The sequence below is a fragment of the Hypanus sabinus genome, chromosome 10 (assembly GCF_030144855.1).
Source record: "Hypanus sabinus isolate sHypSab1 chromosome 10, sHypSab1.hap1, whole genome shotgun sequence".
NCBI classification, from domain to species: domain Eukaryota; kingdom Metazoa; phylum Chordata; class Chondrichthyes; order Myliobatiformes; family Dasyatidae; genus Hypanus; species Hypanus sabinus.
In genome coordinates this window covers 37,275,546-37,299,301 of record NC_082715.1, presented here as the reverse complement: position 1 = coordinate 37,299,301, position 23,756 = coordinate 37,275,546, and the positions used below count along the sequence as shown (strand labels likewise).

The 23,756-nt window shown below is 38.0% G+C and overlaps 1 protein-coding gene across 2 annotated transcripts in view; it reads left to right on the top strand.

The window, feature by feature from the left end:
- The window catches only part of si:ch211-243j20.2 (uridine-cytidine kinase-like 1), a 79,574-nt gene extending 57,374 nt beyond the window's left edge, over positions 1-22,200 (top strand). For both annotated transcript variants that reach the window (XM_059981682.1, XM_059981683.1), the window contains exons 9-15: positions 1,889-1,987; positions 6,734-6,827; positions 6,982-7,044; positions 8,648-8,770; positions 9,187-9,294; positions 12,829-12,985; positions 20,191-22,200. In XM_059981682.1, coding sequence (XP_059837665.1) covers positions 1,889-1,987; positions 6,734-6,827; positions 6,982-7,044; positions 8,648-8,770; positions 9,187-9,294; positions 12,829-12,985; positions 20,191-20,267 — 721 coding nt within the window. In that variant the 3' untranslated portion in view covers positions 20,268-22,200. The remainder of the gene's footprint in view (positions 1-1,888; positions 1,988-6,733; positions 6,828-6,981; positions 7,045-8,647; positions 8,771-9,186; positions 9,295-12,828; positions 12,986-20,190) is intronic.
- The last annotated feature ends 1,556 nt before the right edge of the window (positions 22,201-23,756 follow it).

Below are 23,756 nucleotides of genomic sequence, written 5' to 3'. Positions count from 1 at the left end.
AAAATGTATTAATCTTAAAAAAGACTTATCCGAAATATGGTCCCAACTCACAGTGCATGTCCATTCCATCCACTATTGCACAATGCTCCTGTGACTTTCTGAAGCCAAGGTGTAACTCCTTGAATCACCCTGCTTTCAGTAACTATTTTTTTTGTAAGTGTCAGGTAGTTCACCTGTCCCAAGGGTACTCTTGTGCCCCGAAAAAAACAGTCTTGGAGAACTTACGTTTTGATGAAGTTCTTAGTTCCAGGCTAAAACCAGAGGACTTTATATTTTCATATCTAAAGTTAAACCAACACACAATTGAGTCACATTGAGCTCATAAGGTAAAGTTGGAGATTGAGAGGCAGGTGAACCATGTACATGCGTTGCCAGAGCCCAATTTGGTCTCTCGATATCAGTATGTGAGTACTTTGAAGTAGTCTCAGCTTTTTCCTTCTTTTCTTGCCTTAGAATGGCAAGGTGAATTCCAGGACCTCTATCACATCACAGATTGAATGGTTAACACTTCAGATTTAGGGCTGGTATGGAGTTGATTGGCCTATAACACCTGCAATTCATTTTATTAATACAGTGGCCACTGGATTTATAAAAAGACTTGTCAAGCTTAATCTATTTGGGAAAAACATGCAAAATTCACACACATGAATTGGGTGCAGGAGTTAAACTTGCTCTGCCATTTAATATGATTACAGTTAATCACTTCAACTTCATAACCCTTCTACGTGTGGTAACTTTTACCTACCTGCCTGCTCAACTAATTATGAATGTCTGCTTTAAAAATATTGCTTCTACCACACCCCCAGAGTTCCAAGGACTTGTGACACTTGGAGAGAGTATGTTTCATCTCAACTCTTTTTAAATGGACAAGCCTTATTTTTATGTACTGATCTTTAGTTCTAGACTTTTCCCACACAAAAGAGCATCCCCTCCACATCCACCCTTTCAAGACCCCTCAAATTTCAATCAAGTCCACATTCACTTTTCTGAATTCCGGTAGATGCACACTTAGCCTGATCAAATTCTCTCATAACAGAACTTGCCCATTCCTGATTTTAGTCCAGTAAACCTTTGAGCTGTTTCCAAGACAAACATTCTCTCTTAAAAGAGACTAAAGAGCTTGTTTTTACCCATGCATATTTATTTTCCCTTATAATAATAAACTGTAGCATTCTGATAGCTTTTTTAATTAACTGTAATACCAGCTATTTGTAATTCATATACGTTTTAAGTCTGTGTTGCAGGCTTCTGTAGTCCCTCCCCATTTTGATTGTTTTTTTTTCCTGCTGATATGAACAGTTTTGTATTTTTCCATATTTCATTTAATATATCAGTGCCTGTTCATTGAACCTATCCAGACATATCTGTGAATCCTTATCTCTGCTTCACAACATACTTGTCAGTCTGGCTTTGCTTACTTTCAAGTTATTTATATAAATCATTTGAAGCTGAGGTTCCAGCACCAACCCCCTGAGGCACATCAGTATCTGCTTCTTGCCAATCTGAAAAGACACATTTATGCGTACCCTCTGTTTCCTGTTGGCTAGCTTGTGTTCAATTCTTGCCAATGTGTTATCTGCTAACCATGGTCTTTAGTTGACTCATCACAATATTTGAAATTAAAAACAGCAAACTTGCTAACATTTTTAGATCATTCAAATTAGATTTTCATAATGAAAGAATAAGTTTAGAATGCCAACAAAATAAATTGTCTCATAGCTTTGCTATATATTATTTGAAGGCTACAGTACCTACTTCAAATGGATGATGGATCTTGCTTTATTATCGAAAATATTGCCAACAGTCAGAAAATTAGATTATTATACTTGCTTCAGGGTTTATTTGCAGGTAACAATTTTCACTTGGTGTTATTTTTAATCCCTCACAGAGCAGCCCTTGCATCTGCCCACCAAGGTCAACCACTGCCAGATAAGTTAAGCGTCCTTGAAAGCACTCCACAAGTTAGAGGAATGCATACTATTATCAGGTAATTATAGATCCTGCTTTTAAAATTTTTATTTAAGTGTATAATTACAGGAGTAGAGATTCTTACCAAGAAGGGGAAAAATTGTAGTGTCCCTTTCATGTAAGGAATGAGGACACAATAAAGGGAAAAAAAAAGCCTGGTATATCATTAACAAGGCTGGGGCACAATTAATTAGTGTCTAAGAACATGAAGGCTTAAAAGACATAAATCAGAATCTAAAGAAATGAAGGTAAACAGATGTCATGTTTCTAGCCCCTGCAGTATGAAATCACTTTCTCTTTCTTTTGAACTCATGAGGCTAAGGTTCTCTAAAGAATAACCTATCCTGTATGTCAAGGACAAGTGTATTGGTATATAGAATAAAGTCTGGATATCAAAATTTTGCCCATTATTGGTACCATTGTGCTGAAGAGTAATTTTGCTCATATTTATGAAGTTTGGGGTGTATTTGTTGGGAAATTACTTTGAGATCAGGAATGCACTGTCCTAGATTATAATTGCCGACGGCTTTAATTGATTAGAAGAGATATAAATAAACACTCTTTTAAAATTTGCCTTCTGAACTGATGGAGCCTCTCTTCAGTGGAGTGTTTTTAGTCACTTTGGTAGGGAAATTTTTGCTTAGTTATTGTGTGTTGTACTAGTCTTCATTTCTCTTGAGGAGGCCAGATTTCCACAGTTCACTGCTAAGGGAACTTGGTTTCAAGATGTCTTAAGGGAAGAATCATCATCCTTGCATGTTTCCTCAAAGCCCACAAGAGTTGATGTATGTTTAAGTGAGATTCTACTCATTCTACTAAACTGAATGGGAGGGTTTTTCCCCTTTCCAGGGATATATCTGTGAATCTTTGCTGCACTTTCAGTTTATATATTTTGTTCAGAGATACATTACGGAGTAGGCCCTTTGAGCCACGCCTCCCCAGAAACCCTCAACTAACCCTATTCACAGGACAATTTACAATGACCAGTTGACCTACCCAGTGCACCTTTTGGACTGTGGGAGGAAACCAGAACACCCAGAGAAAATCCATACATTCCTCGGGGACTCCTTACAAAGGATACCAGAATTGAACTCTGAACTCCGACGCTCGGAGCTGTACTTTTATTTATTAGCAATACAGCATGGAGTAGGCCTTCTGGCCCTTTGTACCACACCGCCCCAGCAACCCCGACAAATACGATTTACCCTAACCTAATCAATTCAGAATGACCAATTCACCTAACTGGTACGTCTTTGGACGGTGGGAGGAAACCAGAGGGCGAACGTATGGCGACTCCTTACAGAACAGCGCCAGAATTGAACTCTGAGCTCCAGAACACCCTGAGCTAAAATAGCATCAAGCTAACATACTGATTGCCTTCCTAATTGGTTGTTCTGTCTCGTGTGTTAAACTTAAATGATTAGTGTACAAGATCACTCTGGATTTTAAAATAAAATAGAAACCTGAGGATCCCTGAGGTTTCAAGTTTCATAGAAATTGGTAAGTGTTTTCAAAGTGGATGACCTTACATTTTTCCATATGTTTCACCATTCCTCATCCTCAAATGTTCAATTAATCAGTCTACATCTCCTTGAAACCTCCTCACAACTCGCACTGATGCCAACTCGTGTAAAATGGTTGTTTTGCAGTCATGTCTTGTGAACGTTATTCAATCCTTGTAGCATTCTAGTGGCCGTGGCCTTCCAATCTGAAAATTAACTGTTCATTCCCAGTCTCTGTTTCCTGTCCTATAACCATTTCTCAGGCTATATTGGTATATTGTCCCTGATCCCGTTTCCTGTAAATTTGTACATGTGTGTATAATTTGCAGACGGTATAGTTAACTAGGCCCTTTAAGCCTTCAGTGCTGTTTAATAAGAACATCGTTGATACGTTTGTAATCCCAACTCTATTTCTCTTGTCCTTACCTACCACCCCATGAGCCTCTGCAACTTTGCCATCTTTTATTTATTTGTTGAGAATAGGCCTTTCTGCCCCTTTGAGCCATGTCATTCAGCAATCCCCTGATTTAATCCTTGCCAAATCATGGGAAAATTTACAATGACCAATTAACCTACCAACCAGTAAGTCTTTGGACTGTGGGAAGAAATCCACACAGTCACGGAGAACGTGCAAACTCCTCACAGCCAGCACTGGGAGTTGAACCCGGGTCACCTGTAAAGCGTTGCACTTACCACCGCTCTACCTTGCCGCCTTTGATGGGATCCTACCTCCAAACAGATCTTTATCTCCCTGCTGCTCTCTGCTTTCTGCAGGCATTACTCCTTCTGCAATTCACTTCTCCATTCATCCTTCCCCACTAATCTCCCTCCTGGCACTTATCCCTGCAATCAGCAAGTGTGCCAAACCTGCCCATTCACCTCTTCCCTCACCTGCATTCAGGGGCTCAAGTTGTCGTTCCAAGTGAGGCAGCATTTCTCCTGTGAATCTGTTGAGGTCATCTACTATATCTGATTCTCTTGATGTAGCCTCCTCTACATTAGTGAGACCTGACATAGACTGAGGGAACGCTTTGATGAGCACTTTCACTCCATCTGCAAAAAGCAGCATTTCCCAGTGGCCAACAATTTCAATTCCAATCTACATTCCCATTCCAACATGTTGGTCCATGGCCGCCTCTTCTGCCACAATGAGGCCACTCCCAGGTTGGAGGAACAGAACCTTTATATTCCGTTTCAATAGCCTCCAACCTGATGGCATGAACATCTATTTCTCCAACTTCTGGTAATTTTATCTCTCCCCCCCAACCCCCACTTCCAACTACTCTTCACTTTCCCCTAATGCCTCTCCTCTTTCCCTTTCTTTCTTCCGTGGTCCACTTTTTCCTGTGATATTCCTTGTCCAACCCTTGATCTTTTCCATTGATCACTCCCAGCTACAGTTACAATAAAATGTTTGTGAGCCCCTTGCAATAACCTGGTTTTCTGCATTAATTACTCATAAAATGTGGTCTGATCTTCATCTAAGTCACAATAGACAAACACAATCTGCATAATACACAAACAATTGTACTTTTTTTAATGTCCTTGTAGAACACATTGTTTAATCATGTGTCCAGACTGGAGAAAGTATGTGAACCCTTCTATTTAATAATTGGTAGAACCTCTTTTAGCAGCAATAACTTCCACCAAATTCCTGTACCTGCTGATCAGACTTGCACAATGGTGAGGAGGAATTTTAGACCATTCCTCCATACAAAACTCTTTCAGTTCATCAATATTTCTGTGCTACCTTTCATAAACAGCCCTCTTCAGGTCATCCCACAGCATCTCAATTGGGTTAAGGTCCGGACTCTGACATGCCCATTCTAAAACACAAATTTTCTTACTTTTAAGCCATTCTGTTGTTGATTTACTCTTGTGTATCAGGTCATTGTAATGTTGCATTGTCCAACTTCTATTAAGCTTCAGATGTCAGACCACTACCCTGACATTCTCCTGTAAAATGTCTTGATACAATTTTGAATTTGTTGTTCTTTCAACAGTTGCAAGCTGACCACGCCCTAAGGCAGCAAAGCAGCATCAAACCATGATGCTCCTTCCACTATGCTTCACAGTTGGGATGAGGTTTTGACGTTGGTGTGCAATACCCTTTTTCCTCCAAACATAGTGGTGGACATTTCTGGCAAAAAGTTCAACTTTTGTCTCATCTGTCCACAGGCCAGTGTCCCAGAAATGTTTTGTAACATCAGGTGGTCTTTTGCAAACTTGGCGTGCAGTGGTACGTTTTTTTTGAGAGCACTGGTGTCCTTCCATGAGCACCATTCTTGTTCAGTGTTTTTCTTATAGTGGACATATGAGCATGCTTGTTTTAATAAGAATCTTAATTTATGTTACATAGTTTTCAATTGTTTCTCAACTGAGGTTCCCAGAACCCTAGGGTTCTGTGAGAGGTTGCTAGTGTCTCCTCAAGAGATCATGATTTTAAAAAAGTGTTTTTTGATCTTGGGGCAAGATACAATGCTAACACTCACAGCGGTGGGCAGCAGGACTGTGTTTATTTGGTTGTGTCCATTCTTAGTTTTTGACGCAAGATAGGGGAGGCCATTGATAATTGGTGTGCAGAGGGGAGGATGGTAAGCTGATAATTGGTGGGTGCTGTATTCCTCGGAGGGGAGGGCGGCAGGCTGATGGTGAGTGCAGTATTACACTGAAGGGAGGACAGTAGATTGATGAGTTTGGTGCGTTTTCCAAGCATTGGATAGACCCTCCCAACTTGAGCTGTGACGTCAGCCTCTCCCTCCCAAATTACCTCCCTCAACTTCCCCTTGGACACTTCCGACTGACTTGTGGGAGTAAACAAACTCTACCGGTATAGCAGAAAATTAAATCTACTAAGCCTTCCTTAAGAAAACTTGTCCCATTTTGGCTTAAGCCAGTTATTTAACAGAAATTTATTATGTTTGCCTCATGAGTTGTTAAAATTTATGAAAGGGAAAGAAAGATGAATTTCAAGAAAGGTAAGCTAAGTTTAACTACATGTTTTTTTTTCGTTAGGTTGCCTAAAAATTAATTCTCTACTTAAAAAAGCATTGATGATTATTTTTGGATTATTTTATCAACAACTTACTGATTACGGTAACGTACCACAAGCTGTAAATATAATAGTCTTTAAGGGTCCTCCATGACAAAAGGTTGAGAAGGGCTGGTTTACAGGATACTTTTAAAAATAAGATCATTTGATTAAATCTGACATGCAACAAATGGAACTTCAGCTGTTTTTAATAATTTCTTTCATTGCACAGAAATAAAGACACAAGTCGAGATGAGTTCATCTTCTATTCAAAAAGGTTAATGAGGTTACTGATTGAGCATGCCCTTTCCTTTCTGCCGCTCAAGGTGAGTTTATAGAGTGCGCATGTCAGTGGTAAAATAGGAAGCCTGTTTTAGGCTAGTAGTCCATAATGTATAAATTAGTATTTACTGTCAAAATAATAAAGCAATAATGTTCTTTAAATGTTTTCTGATTTCCTTCTGGAATGAATTTTCACAGCCTGTTACAGTGGAAACGCCTCAAGGAGAACTGTACGAAGGAAAACGATTTGATGGGAAAAGGGTGAGTATTTTGCCATTATTGTCTACAATGTTTTTATAATATAGTGATTCCTAATGTTCATTTCAAATTACCAGAGTAAAATTTCACTGCAGGATAAGAATCTGTAAATCACATATGGCTAGATCTGTGAATTACAGCATATTTTTAAAGAAAAGCCTAATGTTTAGTTTGCAATAAATGTTCCTGAAATACAATATTACTTTAGTTGAGGAATTCTGTAAATCATGTGAGTTTAATGCTTTTTCTAATAAGGTTTTAGTTCAGCATTACTTGATATTTTGTATCAGGCATTTATAGGATGAAGATACTTACATTTGAAGTAATACATGATCAGGAATTTCTGGGGAAAGTTACTTAGACAAATAGAATTTCATATTTAATTGTCTAATTACAGGATTGTAAAGAAATTGAAAGGAATAAATCCAGACAAATTGTGTACTATGGACGGGCTTAAATAACAGAGGATGTGGGTTTTCTGTTTCAACTCCAGGATTAAATTCTAAGTAGTGAAGGAAGTTAAATGATTTTATTTTATCCATATAACAGTTACTAGCCAGCTGATGATGTAGTGGCATCTAGTGGGGAGGAAGGGACAAGCTGGGAAGTTTATTGGTAAAAGAGATGCAGGGCTGGAGAAGGGGGAATCTGATAGAGGAGAGGACAGAAGGCCAAGGAAAAAAGAAAAGGTGAAGGTGATGGGCAACTACTGAAAGTTCAAGATATCCATCAGGTTGAAGGCTACCCAGATGGAATAGAGAGCTCTTCCGACTGAGTGTGGCCTCATTGCGACAGTAGAGGTGGCCATGGATTGATATATCGGAATTTAAATGAGAAATGGAATTAAAATGGGTGGCCACTGGGAGATCCCACTTTTTCTGGCGGATGGAGCATGGGTGCTCAGCAAAGCGGTCTCCCGATCTACATCTGGTCTCACCAATATACAGGAGACCACAGTGGGAGCACCGGATACAGTGGATGACCCCAACAAGTTCGTAGGTGAAGTGTTGCCTCAGCTAGAAGGACTGTTTGGGGCCCTGAATGGTCATGAGGGAGTAAGTGTAGCACTTGTTCTTAACCAGACATCTGTGGTAAGATGTCTGACTTCAGTTCATTACTGACTTGCGTATTTTGGTATCGGACTTGTTGATTGGAGACATATAGAGTAATGATTGGAAAATGACCAGTATTTCTCTGCAAAACTGCAGGAGCGGTTTGGCTTGTTGATTCCATTAAATCTCATTTGATCCTTAAAGTGCAAATAAGTTTCTATCATAAACAAAATAATCTTACTCTCTTGCATATACCGACTGTACCTGTTACTATTATATAACTGTTAGGTGTGATTGGATGTGATAATGAATTATGAGCAGTTACTGAAGATGACTTGGTAATGTTTAAATGAAAAAGTGTGATTAGAGATTGAGTTGGAGAGACCTTGATGCCCTGAATGTCTGTCTGATCAAAATTCATCCTCTAGGAGGGAGCAGAAATAAAAAAGAAAAGGACAACTTACTCCAGGCTGTCCCTGAGTTACAAACGCCTGTCTTGTAAATGTTCTAGTATATGACTAAGCTGTAACTATGAACTATTCCTTGTTCTTCAGATAACGGGAGTTTCCATTCTCCGTGCTGGTGAAACAATGGAGCAGGCACTAACAGCAGTGTGCAAGGATATCAGATTAGGAAAGATTCTTATTCAGACAAATCATGACACAGGAGAGCCTGAGGTATCAACTGCTGGTCAATTCTAGATCATTTTTCTTAGGGAATCTTGGAATAATTGCCATGCCTTGATTATGTTCTTTATTATATAATATGACTTAACATTTCAAATTGTAGATGAAGCAAGCATGGTTAACATACTAAACCATATACTCTTCTAAGCATGCAAGTTCTCCTAATTAATCTTTAACCTCTGATAGATCAGCTGTTAAGTCAGTGGTTACAAAATAAAAACATTTCTAGACATGCATTACATTATCTGATTATTCAATGCACCAATATAAGTAGCAAAATCCCTGAAGGCTTTACTTTTCTGTAAGACCATAATTGATTTGTAATTCTTCCATAGATGTCAGTTGATGTAACTGCATTCCCTACTAGATGAAAGCTGTAAATTGATTAATTTCTTGCTTTTGTGTAGCTACATTATCTTCGATTACCTAAGGATATCAGTGAAGATTATGTCATTTTGATGGACAGTACAGTGTCAACAGGTGCTGCTGCTATGATGGCAGTTCGAGTCCTTTTGGTGAGTATCCATTTAGTTAGATAAGTATAGATTGCTTAGAATTTATGTACTGATATGAATTGCAGTCTCTGGTAAATTAATGTTTAAGTATTTTATACCAATATTTTACTCCATAACTATTTCAAACAATAAAGAAAATTAAATTTACCATGATGGTAAATTTAAATTTCTTTATTGTTTGAAATAGTTATGGAGTAAAATATTGGTATAAAATACCAGGAGATGTCATCTGCAGTAATATTTCTGAACATTCGTAAATAATTTGGCTTGTAACTTGGTTCCATTGCTTAAAAAGGGTTCTAAGAGTAAACCTAGCAATTATAGGCCTGTCAATTTGACATCAGTGGTGGATAAATTAATGGAAAGTATTCTTAGAGATGGTATATATAATTATCTGGATAGACAGGGTCTGATTAGGAACAGTCAACATGGATTTGTGCATGGAAGGTCATGTTTGACAAATCTTATTGAATTTTTTGAAAAAGATTACAAGGAAAGTTGACGAGGGTAAAGCAGTGGATGTTGTCTATATGGACTTCAGTAAGGCCTTTGACAAGGTTCCGCACAGAAGGTTAGTTAGGAAGGTTCAATCTTAAGGTGTTAATATTGAAGTATTAAAATGGATTCAACTGTGGCTAGATGGGAAATGCCAGAGAGTAGTGGTGGATAACTGTTTGTCAGGTTGGAGGCCGGTGACTAGTGGTGTGCCTCAGGGACCTGTACTGGGTCCAATGTTGTTTGTCATATACATTAATGATCTGGATGATAGGGTGGTAAATTGGATTAGTAAGTATACAGATAATACTAAGGTAGGTGGCATTGTGGATAATGAAGTAGGTTTTAAAAGTTTGCAGAGAGATTTAGGCCAGTTAGGAGAGTGGGCTGAGCGATGGCAGATGGAACTTAATGTTGGTAAGTGTGAGGTGCTACATTTTGGTAAGAATAATCCAAATAGGACATACATGGTAAATGGTAGGGCATTGAAGAATGCAGTAGAACAGCGTGATCTAGGAATAATGGTGCATAGTTCCCTGAAGGTGGAATCTCATGTGAATAGGGTGGTGAAGAAAGCTTTTGGTATGTTGGCCTTTATAAATCAGAGCATTGAGTATAGGAGTTGGGATGTAATGTTAAAATTGTATAAGGCATTGATAAGGATGAATTTGGAGTATTGTGTACAGTTCCGGTCACCGAATTATAGGAAAGATGTCAACAAAATAGAGAGAGTGCAGAGAAGATTTACTAGAATGTTACCTGGGTTTCAGTACCTAAGTTACAGGGAAAGATTGAACAAGTTAGGTCTTTATTCTTTGGAGCATAGAAGGTTGATGGGGGGACTTGATAGAGGTATTTAAAATTATGAGGGAAATTGATAGAGTTGGATAGGCTTTTTTCATTGAGAGTAGAGGAGATTCAAAGAGGACCTGAGTTGAGACTTAGGGGGCAAAAGTTTAAGGGTAACATGAGGAGGAATTTCTTTACTCAGAGAGTGGTAGCTGTGTGGAACGAGCTTCCAGTAGAAGTGGTAGAGGCAGGTTCGGTATTGTCATTTAAAGCAAAATTGGATAGGTATATGGACAGGAAAGGAATGGAGGGTTATGGGCTGAGTGCGAGTCAGTGGGATTAGGTGAGAGTAAGCATTCGGCACGGACTAGAAGGGCCAAGATGGCCTGTTTCCGTGCTGTAATGGTTTTATATATATATATATATGGAAATTCTGATTGTGGAAGACAAATGCAAGCAGTAGTTTATGATTTATTGAAAAGCCAGTTTGAACAAAACTTCTTTGATAAATGATCCATTTTGAATCATAAAATTCAAAGAAAGAAACAGAATTAATGTGTTGACAAGTGTTAATAATATAGGGTATTTCACACCTCTTTTAACTTCTGTGAGTATAGTAAATCAGGTCTCTATTAGCATACCTGTTTTCTCATGAAAGGGCTCAGTAGTTTCTGAAGCTCTTATAGCAGATTCGGGGGGGGAGTTGGACGCAATCTAAAAGCGATGCACTGCTGATGCTGGAAATGTTCAACAGATCAGACAGTAATCGCGGAGAGGGAAGCAATTATTGTGTCTAGTTGGTGACGTTTCATCAGAATAGCAAAATGTTAAAGTGAAACAAGTTTAAGTTGCTGAGACTGGTTCAGCCACATCTGGAGTATCGCATTGAGTTCTGGTCACCCCACTATAGGAATGCATTAGAGGGCAGGTCTATGTGGAGTTGGGCAAGCACTTCTTGATAAATTGTACAAACTTTGTTTTCTTTGGAGCAGCAAACCTGAGAGAGCTTTATAAGATTGAGAGGCCTAGATAGGGTAGACAGCTGGTACCTCTTTCCCATGGTCAAAATGTTTAATACTGGGGTACAGACATGTAAGGTGAGGGGGATAAGCTGAAAAGAGATGGGTGGGGCAAGTTTGTTTTACACAGTGGTGAGTGCTTAGAATACTTCAGGGGTTGTAGTAAAGGGAAAAATGATAAGAAATATTTTAAGAGGCTGTTAGATAGTTACATCAATGGGTAGAGAATGGAGGGATGGGGACATTGTGTGGGCTGAAAGGATTAGTTTAGATAAGGCATTTAATTAGTTTGGTACAATATCACAGGCCGAAAGGCCTGTTCCTGTTCTGTTCTGTGTTCTAATATACTTAAAGTGCTTTGAGATATGCATAGATCTTTATATGAAAATGTTAAAGAAATGCATAATAGTCATCAAAGAATATGCTAAAACTTTCTTAACAGAATTCGCTAATTTTGTCATACCCTATCTAATTTAAAATAGTAAGATAAAATGTGATCATTAGTCAGTGGTTTTCAATTCGGTTGGTATATCTCAGTTGGCACGTTTCAATTTAGTGAAACTGAGTCTGCATGTGACAACTAATGGGCTTGGCCATAAATCTGTTTGAAGTGTTAATTGTCTACACAGTGAATTGGAGATTTATTTTTAAGCTATTAGAATCATATATCAATCAGTGAAAAACTTGATATTCAGAATGTTTTGATAAGACCAAGCTTATCTCATTTTTTAGGATAAACTTGGTCTTATCATAATATGCATATTAAACAATGGTATTTTTTAAAGAATTGTTTTGGCAATCATCTTTTCTCCTTTCTCAATATATGGTGTAATGTGAGAGTAATTGAAGTATCTGAATTTATTTCCTTGCCTCACCCAAAGCTTAGGGCCCAGAATTAAATCACATTGGTTAATACAGCAGACAGTCTTTTGGTACATTGGGTGTAATGTTACAATACAATGTATAGTCTTTTGTAGTTTAGATTCTCATAGTGCCAAATGGTTATCTGAAAATATTGTGAATTACCTATTTCTGATTTACTGTATAAAGTTGACTTCCAGCTATCTTAAAATTGTTATCTATACCCTGAAAATTTGAATGGTCTCTGAAAATTTTAAGAAGTAACTTTAGTTTGCAGTAAAGTTTGCTTTGTCAGTTTGTATCTGGCAACATATTTGGTGTTAAAGTATTTAAAATGTGCACTGCATAAAATTATTCTGACTTATTTTAGGATCATGATGTGCAGGAAGATAAAATTTTTCTACTCTCATTATTGATGGCTGAAATGGGAGTGCATTCAGTGGCTTATGCCTTTCCCAAGGTTAACATCATAACCACGGCAGTAGACAAGAAAGTAAATGATGAATTTCACATTATTCCTGGAATAGGTAAGATTATCTATCAAATGGTACCAAATACCAAATGGTATTCTTCTGCCGCCCCCCCCCCCCCCACTCCCTTGCCATTTAATTTATAACCACTCAGATTTTGAGTTGTTCATATATAAAGAAAAAGTTTACGGAAGTCACTTGATCAAGTACCATGTGAAGGATTTCATAAAGACTTAAAAACTTAACAGGCGACTAGCTCTGGTACGTATGCACTTGCAAGGTGTGAGAGGTTGACTTTCTAGAATTTTTTGTACATTGGCTTTCCTTGATGGTTATTAGTTACCTTTTCTTGCATAAAAGATAATATGTACCAAACATAACATCGACATTTGCAATGCAGATGAAACTCAGGAATATTGTAAACAGTGGGGAAGATGGGAGCACAGCAGGAGATTAGAAGTAGTCTGGTGATGCAGGCCATCCTCTTGTTGAAATTTAATGTAAATTGTGAATTGGTGTACATGTACCATGGTATAGTGAGAAACTCATCTTGCATGCAGTTAATACAGATCAAATCATTACAACAGGAATGAATTGAGGAAAAAGAAAACAGTAAATGTTAAGGTTGCACAGAGAAAGTGCACTGCAAGGAGACAATTGGATGCAATATAGTGAGGTACACTGAAGTCAAGGGTGCATCTTGTTATACTAGGGAACCATTCAATTGTCTTAAAACAGCAGAATAGAAACTGTCATTGAACCTGTTGGTATGTGCTTCCAGGCTTTTCTATTTTCTATCTACTGCCTGAAGGGAGGGGAAGAAGAGAAAATAACCAGTGTGAATGGAACCTTTGATTGTGCTGAGCTGAGAGAGCAAGAAGTGTAGACAGGGTACAGGTTTCTGTGATGAGCTGAGCTGTGTCCACTATCGTGCAGTTTTTTTTGTGACCACAGATGGAATAGTTGGTATAACAAGCCATGATGCATCCAAATAGGATGTTTTCTATGTTGCATTGATTTAAAAATTAGTGAGGGTCAAAGGGACATGCCAAATTTCTTTAGCCTCCCAAGAAGGCAGGGGCACTGGTGAACATTCTTGGCCATAGTATCAGTGGGATTGGACCAGGACAGGGTATTGGTGATGTTCTTTCCTAGGATCTTGCAGCTTGCAACCTCAGCACCAATTGATATAATCAAGCATGTACACCATCCCAGTTCCTTAATCAATGACCAGCTCTTGCTTTGCTGACATTGAGGGAAAGGTTGCTTCCATGGCACCGCGTCACTAGGCTCTCTATCTCCTTCTTACAGTGCCTATAAAAAGTATTCACCCTCCCACTTCCCAGAAGTTTTCATGTTTTTATTGTTTTACAGCATTGAATCAAGTTGGATTTACTTTTGCTTTTTTTCTTGACTGCTCAACAGAAGACGCTATGTAAAAATGAAAATAAACTTCTACAAATTGGTCTAAAATTATTGCCATTATTAAACACAAAATAATTGATTGCATAATTGCTCACCCCCTTCAAGTCAGTATTTAGTAGATGCACATTTGGCAGCAATTACAGCCTAGAGTCTGTGTGAATAAATCTCTTAATGGCTTTGTACATCCGGACACTGCAATTTTTCCCATTCTTCTTTACAAAGCTGCTCAAACTCTGTCAGATTGCATGACTGAACAGCCCTTTTCAAGTCCAGTCACAAACTCTCAATTGGATTGAGGTCTGGACTGTGGCTTGGCCACTCCAGGACATTAACTTTGTTGTTCTTAAGCCATTCCTGTGGAGCTTTGGTTTTATATTTGGGGTCATCGTCTCGCTAGAAAACAAATCTTCTCCCAAGTTGAAGTTCCCTTGCAGGCTACATCAGGTTTTCCTCCAGGATTTCTCTGTATTTTGCTGCATTCAATTTACCCTCTTTACCTTCACAAGCCTTCCAGGGCTTGCTGCTGAAAAGCATCCCCACAGCATAATGCAGCCACCACCATGCTTCATGGTAGGGATGGTGTGTTTTTGATGTGCGTTGTTTGGCTTATGCCAAACATGGCGTTTAGTCTGGCCAAAAAGCTCAATTTTGGTTTCATTAGGCATAAGGACCTTCTTCCAGCTGACTTCAGAGCCTCCCACAAGCCTTCTGGCAATCTGTAGCTGAGATTTCATGTGAGTTTTTTTCAACAGTGGCTTTCTCTTTGCCATTCTCCCATAAAGCTGCAACTGGTGAAGCAACAGTTGTTGTATGCTCAGTCTCTCCCATCTCAGCCACTGAAGCTTGTAACTCCTCCAGCATTGTCATAGATCTCTTGATGGCCTTCCTCACTAGTCCCCTTCTTGCATGGTCAGTCAGTTTTTGAGGACGGCCTGCTCTAGGCAGATTTACAGCTGTGCCATATTCTTTCCATTTCCATTTGTCTTACCTGTACTCCAAGAGGTATTCAGAGACTTGGAAATTTTCTTGTATCAATCTCTTAACTTGTGTTTATCAATAACTTTTTCATGGAGTTGTTCAGAATTTTTGTCTTCATGGTGTAGTTTTTGCCAGGATACTGACTCACCAGCAGTTGGACCTTCCAGATACGGGTGTATTTTTACTACAGTCAATTGAAACAGCTAGACTGCACCAGTGATGATTTGGTGTGCCATATTAAAGGAGATGAATACTTAAGCAATCAACTGTGTTTTATATGTGTAATTAATTTAGATCACTTTGTAGAGATCTGTTTTCACTTTGACACGTAAGCACCTTTTTCTCTTGATCATTGTCAAAAAGTCAAACTAAATCCACTGTTAATGTTGTAAAACAATAGAACATGAAAACCTCCAATGGGGGGGGGGGGGGGTTAAATACTTTTTATAGACACTGTATAGTCTTTTATACTTTTTATAGTCATTGTTTTTTCAGATGCAGCCCATTACAGTGGTATCATCCACAAGTTTCGTTGGCCGTATGGTTATGAGTGTCTAGGGAGCTGAGAATGCAGCCTTGTGGGACACAAAGTTTTGCACTATAGTTGTAAGATTGAAGAGAGGCAATATGAATTGTTAGAAATTTTAAACGGTGCAGTAGCAGAATGGATGGGTGAATCTACACATTTTTTGAAGACATGTTTAAAACAAAATCTAGGATTCCTGGACTTGTGAGGAATATACTAAAGATTTACGGAATGCTCATTAGTCATTCATTGGAGTTGTGTCCAGTTCTGGGCACTGTATGCTCGGAGAATGCTCGGAATATGTCAGGCCTTGGAGGGAAGAAGATGAGATTTAGCATAATGCTAGTGGGGCGCTTCAGTCATGGGAAGAATTATTCTCAAGACCTGAAAAGAATGTGGAAATTTTATTCAGGTATTCAAAATAATGAGTGACAGTAAAACCAAATTATTTTTGGTGCTAATTACCTAGAAGACACTGGTATAATCACAAACAAGAGAAAATCTGCAGATGCTGGAAATCAAAGCAACACACACAAAATGCTGGAGGAACTCAGCAGGCTAGGCAGCATCTCTGAAGAGTCTCAGCCCAAAACGTCAACTGGATTCTTTTCCATGGATTGCTGCCTGGACACTGGTATAAGACAGTTGTCAAACCAATCAAATAAAGAAGTACAGGAACCTGAGATATAAAAGCAGGAATTGATTACCTGGCTCTTTTTGCCTACTTTATGCTTCAAAATGATCATTGTTGATGTTTTACTGCAGTGCCATTTTCCACTGCTGATATCATAATCCTTGGTTCTCTCAGCATCAAAAAGTTATCTGTTGTTGCCTTTGCACAGTTGTGCTGCAGGTAGGACAGCTATCTGGTAGCTCCAATAACATAGATTCAGTCCTACCCTCTGTTGCAGTCTCTGGACATTGTATGTTTCCCCAATAATCACATGGGTTTCCCTTCATGCTCTAGTTTCCTCCCCAGTACGAAGACTTTGTGGTTGTTGAATTGGCTGGCTACTGTAAATTAGACAGTTGAGGGGGGACTTGATAGAGATATTTAAAATAATGAGGGGGATAGATCAAGTTGACGTGGATAGGCTTTTTCCATTGAGAGTAGGGGAGATTCAAACATGAGGACATGAGTTGAGAGTTAGGGGGCAAAAGTTTAAGGGTAGCACGAGGGGGAATTTCTTTACTCAGAGAGTGGTAGCTGTGTGGAATGAGCTTCCAGTAGAAGTGGTAGAGGCAGGTTCAGTATTGTCATTTAAAGCAAAATTGGGTAGGTATATGGACAGGAAAGGAATGGAGGGTTATGGGCTGAGTGCGGGTCAGTGCGACTAGGTGAGTGTAAGCGTCGGCAAGGACTAGAAGGGCTGAGATGGCCTGTTTCCGTGCTGTAATTGTTATATGGTTAAATGGTTGTACCCTATTCAGGTAGGTAATGGGGGAAGTCAGTCATATGTAAGAGAAAAGGTTTCAGGACAATCTTGGATGAATGTAATAATAGGATTGATCTGAGAGATTGCATTGACTTAGTGGGCTGAATAGCTTCCACCTCTGTTACAAAAAAGAGTTCTCAATATATTCAATGCTTGAACCCTTACAGCCCTCTTGTGGACAAAAGTCCATAAATTCACCAGTCTCAGGGTGGGAGCAATGTGGGAAATATTAGGTTATCCCCATGCAAGTGTAGGAGGCAAATGAAGTAAAATTGTTCTGTCGGGCTTTGACAAGCCAGCAAAATGTGAAAAAAATGGTTATCTTAATTAAAAATACACTCTATAGAGTAAGTGCAGAGAAAGGAAGATTCAACATATTGGTCTTGGGATACTGTGTCTGTTATGTAAGAAGGTGTTGAGCAGACTGGGCCTCCCCTTTACAGTTTATAAGAATTAGAGAACATTTTAGTGAAACTTGATTTTGTTGAATGGTGGTGCAAACTCGGAGCTAAAAAGCCTACCTGTGTTCCTTTTTGTTATGTTCTTATCACTGACCTGAATTACACCCACTCTGACTTCTGGTTCTAGACATCCCAGCCACGGAAAACATCCCATTTAGCCATGCAACAAATATATATGTTTTAGTGTCATCACCTCTGAACTCTTTTAAGCTTGATTATGTAGGTCTGTGGCGACCCACTTCCTAGCGCACTCGAACCGGCTCACAATTAGCCAGCGCACCGGCATAAAGGCCAGTCCCAAAAGGGCGCCAGGTCTGCTTCACCAACAAAGGGAAAAGCCCGCGCGGGACTGTGAATACATGCCCCCTACAGCATCCGCGCCCGGGGAGGGCGGGATCAGGGAGGTTTTAAAGCGAGGCCGCGAAGTTCGAATAAAATCTTTTTTAGCTGCAGTTTACCGACTCCGTGTCGTTATTTCAGCGCTGCGTGTAGCACACCGCCACAGGTCTATATTTTTTTTTAATTCTCATTAAACAAACAGGGTTTGGGCAGAATGGAGACCTATATAATCTAGTGCATCTTCACAGCATAATCTGATGAATCTTCACTGTTCTCCTTCTATGGCAAGTCTATCCTTACTTGGAAAAAAGGCCAAATCTGTACACAATTCCAAATATGGTCTTAGTTGAACTCTACACTTGAAGCAAGATGCCTTAAAACTTCTAATCAAATCCTTTTGCATTAAAATTCATATAGATGTTATGTTCCTAATGGTGGGAGAAAGGTAATACAGCCAGTTCCTATTCACAGGGTTTCCATTACATATCACCTTTGAAAGAAAGGAAGTAACATCATTGGCATGCAGAAGGGTTAGTGCTCCCACCAACAGCATCACACCAATCAAAAGAGTATGTGTTCACTTGTAGTGATCACTGGTAAATGGTGTCACATCTGTTCAGTTGGCATTTTTTCCTGCTTTTATGCATGTCTATTTTTAAATTATAATTGTTCTGAAGCAAACCTTAAAAGATTTATTTGCTTGTAATTGTTAGTGTTTATGAGATGTAACAGTGAGAGTAAAGTTTTAATTTTCAAGCAACACACACAAAATGCTGGTGGAACACAGCAGGCCATGCAGCATCTGAAGGGAGAAGCACTGTCAACGTTTCGGGCCATTTCCAGCATCTGCAGATTTCCTCGAGTTTGCTTTTTAATTTTCAAATTTATTTTGAAATGCATACATGTCAAAGTTAAACCAATGAAAGAATGAGGGGAGAAAATGACCAGACTAATTAATGAAATTTCACCTCAGGAAATTAGATTTAAATAGGAATTTTATCAGACATTCATTATTCAGAACATAAATTGGTACCCAGTGTTTCCAGTTTAGAAGATCTCATGAGCTATTTATGTGAAGCATAGAAGAGTAATTGTTACCCTATAGGCATGTGACAAAGCAGAGCACATATGAATGTTAGAACTGCATTTACAAATTTTAGAAGTCCTGTCAGTACTTTTAAGCTGAGAAAATGTTTGACATTTATTTTGTGATTCATTGTTGGTATATCTGACTGTTGTCATTTATGATCTGCTTTTGCATCTTTATTCACAATTTTTATCTATAACAAACTAAATGAAAGTTAAGAAAAGCAGTGTAAAGCTTGAGGCTATCTTTGGTTTATGCTTTCGTAATTTTGTTTTGTAAGTTAGACAAATGACTGTTGGATCAAATGTATCATCTCTCTTCCAAGGCAAAGTTTGAATAGAACATATTAAAATACTAGAGGTGATCATTCGTCTGTGTTCTAACTATGGTCACATCATCATTAGCAAATATAGGAAACATTTGTGAGTGTTGTTTCCAATTTATTTGCAACATCCACTAGATTAGGCAAGAAATCAGGATCGGTGCATTTATTAGAAATTGATTTAAGTTTGATATCTCTATATTACTGATTGATTATCAGCAGTGATTGTTACTGAAATCCACATAAATGGAAACACAAACTTTGTAATATCTGATCTGTTTCAAATTTTCTGAAGTAGAATGCACTCTGGTCATTTCTGAATCATTTTCTTGACACTCCATAAATTTGGATATGTTTGGACATCTGATTAATGAACAAGGGCTTCACTACATCTAGGAATAGCTAGAATTTATTTGTATAAATTGCTCAACATTTGTAATAACAGCAGACTAATATTCCCACACTCCCTTCAGAATCTAGGCCTGTGTATGTACAATCTCTTTATACTTTGGATACTAAACTCATTTTTACATTGTTCACAATGAAAAGGTTTCCAATACACATTTTAGTTTATATACAAGTTATGTTTTTTGTATGAACTAAAATATGCATTGAAAGCATTGGCAATAAAACATTGAAATTTTAATGTTGGTCTTTTAATAAAAACTCAAAAAAACATTAATTTCAGGTAACTTTGGAGATCGATACTTTGGCACTGATGCACCATCTGATTGGTATGAGAGTGATGAGGGCATGGATTACTGATTTATCATCTGGGATCCCAAAGGACTGGGAAGGCAGTGTGGCTGTGAAAAATTTGCAACTGCGGAGAGAAAAAAAGAAGAAAGAACATCTTAGTTATATACCAGAACAAGTTGAACAATTCAGATTGTCCTTTCAATTTAGATATTTTGGTTCATCATTAATTGATCCTACTGTAAACCAGAAACTACTGTGTATTTTAAGGTTAAGGCTTTGGAATCCAGAATTTGTATTTGTCAAGTAAATTTTGTCAGATTCTACATAATCTAATGATCCTGACTGCTTATCAGTGATGTGTGGGGTATTAGTAGATGGCCTCAATTTGAAAATGTAAGCTTGAACCTTTTTGAAAGCAGGCCTGAATATATCAAAGAGTAAACTAAATATTCAGGGAGCTATAATCTGTAATTTCCCAGCTATTATTATCATTGTATTTATTCAACCAATAAATTTCTTTTTGGATAAATTTTTTACTTAAAAATTTTACTTGGGATCAAATTCAACAAATGATGTGGCATATTCTCCAGATTAAATGAAGATACTAATGTATCTTATGTGACCTTGCTTAAAAAACAAAAATAATTCACTACTGTTTTTAAGATGCTGCATGAAATTGGAAATTTTTGTTAATTACATAAATCATTATCAGTACTCTATTAGAACACTGAAGTGCACAGTTACTGCTTATTTTAATGATGTTTCAGATCTCAGATGTTAAATGCTATGCCATTATGAAGAGGGACAGGAGTTGGCTAGAAAAAATGTACAAAACTTTCACCAGTTTCCAGTTAGAGACTAGATAGGGTAAACAGAATAAGTTTATTTTGATTTGATTATACTAAGATACAAATAAGTTCATTTTAATAGACGGATATAAGGTTGTTTGCAAGTAATACAGATCATATAGGATACTTCAGTAGTTCAAAGCCCTAGAATTATGCCTGTTCTGGTATTATAAGAAAAGGTGTCAAAAAAATCTGCAGATCCTGAAAATATTAAGTAAAAGTACTGGACGTTCTCAACAGGTAAGCCAACATCTGTGAAAAGAGAGCCAGTTAATTTCAGCTCAGTGTTCTTTAGTGTCCTCAAGACAGGCCAATAAAATATTCCTGTTATTTTGTTTTGTATCCATTGGATACTTAATAATGTTGAACTTGTAATCTGTCTTAACTAGTTCAGTTTGTTCAAATAAATTCAATGGTATTCCTCAGAAAATAGGTGTGAATCTGTTGGGACTGAACTTTACTTGAAAACAATGGACCCAAAATATTGTGCACTATGAATTTTTGCTTAACTGGATGTTGATATGTACTAATAAGATTTATTAATATAAATGTAATCAATTTTGTCCATAGGTTATTTGAAATTAATTGTTTAGCAGTTTGGAGTTGATGTTTTTGAAGTCCAAGAATGCTGCTGTTAATATATCTATACAGTATACCTTCAGCTGAAAGGCAACAGTAGCTAGTCTTGGACTATGGTTAGGAGAGGATGTGCGGTAGAGGAAGGAGATCGTATGATAAAATTATTAATGTGCAGAACTCCTAGATTGTTTATGATGTCTTAAGATACCTTAAATATGAAAATGTTCAGATGTCAAAAGTTTTGTGTGCATGATATGCATAAATATGTGGCTGTATTATAACTGTACACTTTTTCTGTATCATGAAGTTCATAGTACATGTGCAATGCATTAAATGAATGATAGATATCATTCATTCTCATTCCAGTAAGGTGACTTGCACAACACAGATGGATGAGCATACAGAATAAGATCTAGATGGAAATCTGAATGAAACGTTTTATGATGCTTAATTGTACCAGAACCTGTAACATAATGTACTTGGTTGAAAATTTTATACTGGTTTATTGATGTATAGCAAATATTACAAGGATTTGATCTTTGACATTTATTAAATAATTTTGAAGTAGTAAATTTTACTGAGGTGCAGACTCTTAAATTCCATAGAACTAAAGTGCACTCTAAAAAATTCTAAACATACCCATTTTACAATTTTTTTGACATGACATTTATGGTGTTTTCATATTGTATTTTGTACATTTTGTGATACAACTGTGAGTTTAGTTGGGTAAATCACAAAGATGCTTCCCTAAAGACCTTGTTTTTCCATCAAGCAATTATTTTAATTTCCCTACCCTCACTGACATTGTTTTTCTGTGATCATTGTTATATTTATATTTTGTTATGATGCAAAGGCTACCCATGTATCTGTTTTTAGTCTTTGTGAAACGAATTCAAACAGAATAAATTCAATATTGTGTTTTGTATCAATCAATTTACAAAATCCCTTAATGACCGGAAATCTCACATTTGACCAACAATTGTTTGTCAGCTGCAGCTGTGTCTACTTTTTCTGCAAAAAAGTTCAAATTGTGCTATAGCTTTATAGAGTGGAGGTAGTAGTGTTACTATGCCTGATTTTAATCCTTATTTCTACTGTGGTATGTGAGAAGTTTTCACATTCTCTTTGACCCCTGGGTATTCTTGTTTTCTTCCACATCCCAAAGAAGTACAGGTTGTTATTCTAATTGTAAACTACAAAGTTTCCCTGTGTGTGAGTGGTAGAATGGCGAGTTGATGGGAAAGAGGATATAATGTGGGAAGTGCCAGAGGACTGGAGAATGCCAAATGTAGTTCTCTTGTTTAAAAAAGGTAATAGGGAGAAACTTGGGAACTGTAGACCAGTGAGTCTTACGTCAGCGGTTTGCAAACTACTGGAAAGGATTCTTAAGGATAGGATCTATGAGCATTTGGAGAAGTACAGTCTGCTCATGGATAGTCAACATGGCTTTGTGAAGGGAAGATCGTGCCTCACGAGCCTGATTGAGTTTTTTGAAGAGGTAACAAAAGAAATTAATGAGGGTAGGGCAGTGAATGTGGTCTACATGGACTTTAGCAAAGTTTTTGACAAGGTCCCTCACAAGAGACTCATCCAGAAAGTCATGAGGCATAGGATACGTGGAACCTTGGCTGTTTGGGTAAAAAATTGGCTTAAAGGAAGAAAGCAGAGGGTAGTTGTGGAAGGAAAGTATTCTGCCTGGAGGTCAGTGACTAGTGGAGTGCCACAGGGATCTGTTCTGGGACTCATGCTATTTGTGATTTTTATAAATGATCTGGATATAGAGGCTGAAGAATGGGCGAGTAAGTTTGCGGATGACAAAGATTGGAGGAGTTAGGCAGAAAAATGGCAGATGGAGTTCAATCCGGACAAGTGTGAGGTGATGCATTTTGAAAGGACAAACCAGAAGACTGAGTACAGGATTAATGGCCCGTTACATAAGAGTGTGGATGAACAAAGGGACCTTGGGGTTCAAATCCATACATCCCTCAAGGTTGCTGCACAAGTTGATAGGGTAGTTAAGAAGGCCTATGGAATGCTAGGCTTCATTAACAGGGGGATTGAGTTCAAGAGTAGAGAGGTCATGCGGTCTCTGCAAATCTGGTGAGACCGCACTTACAGTATTGTGTCC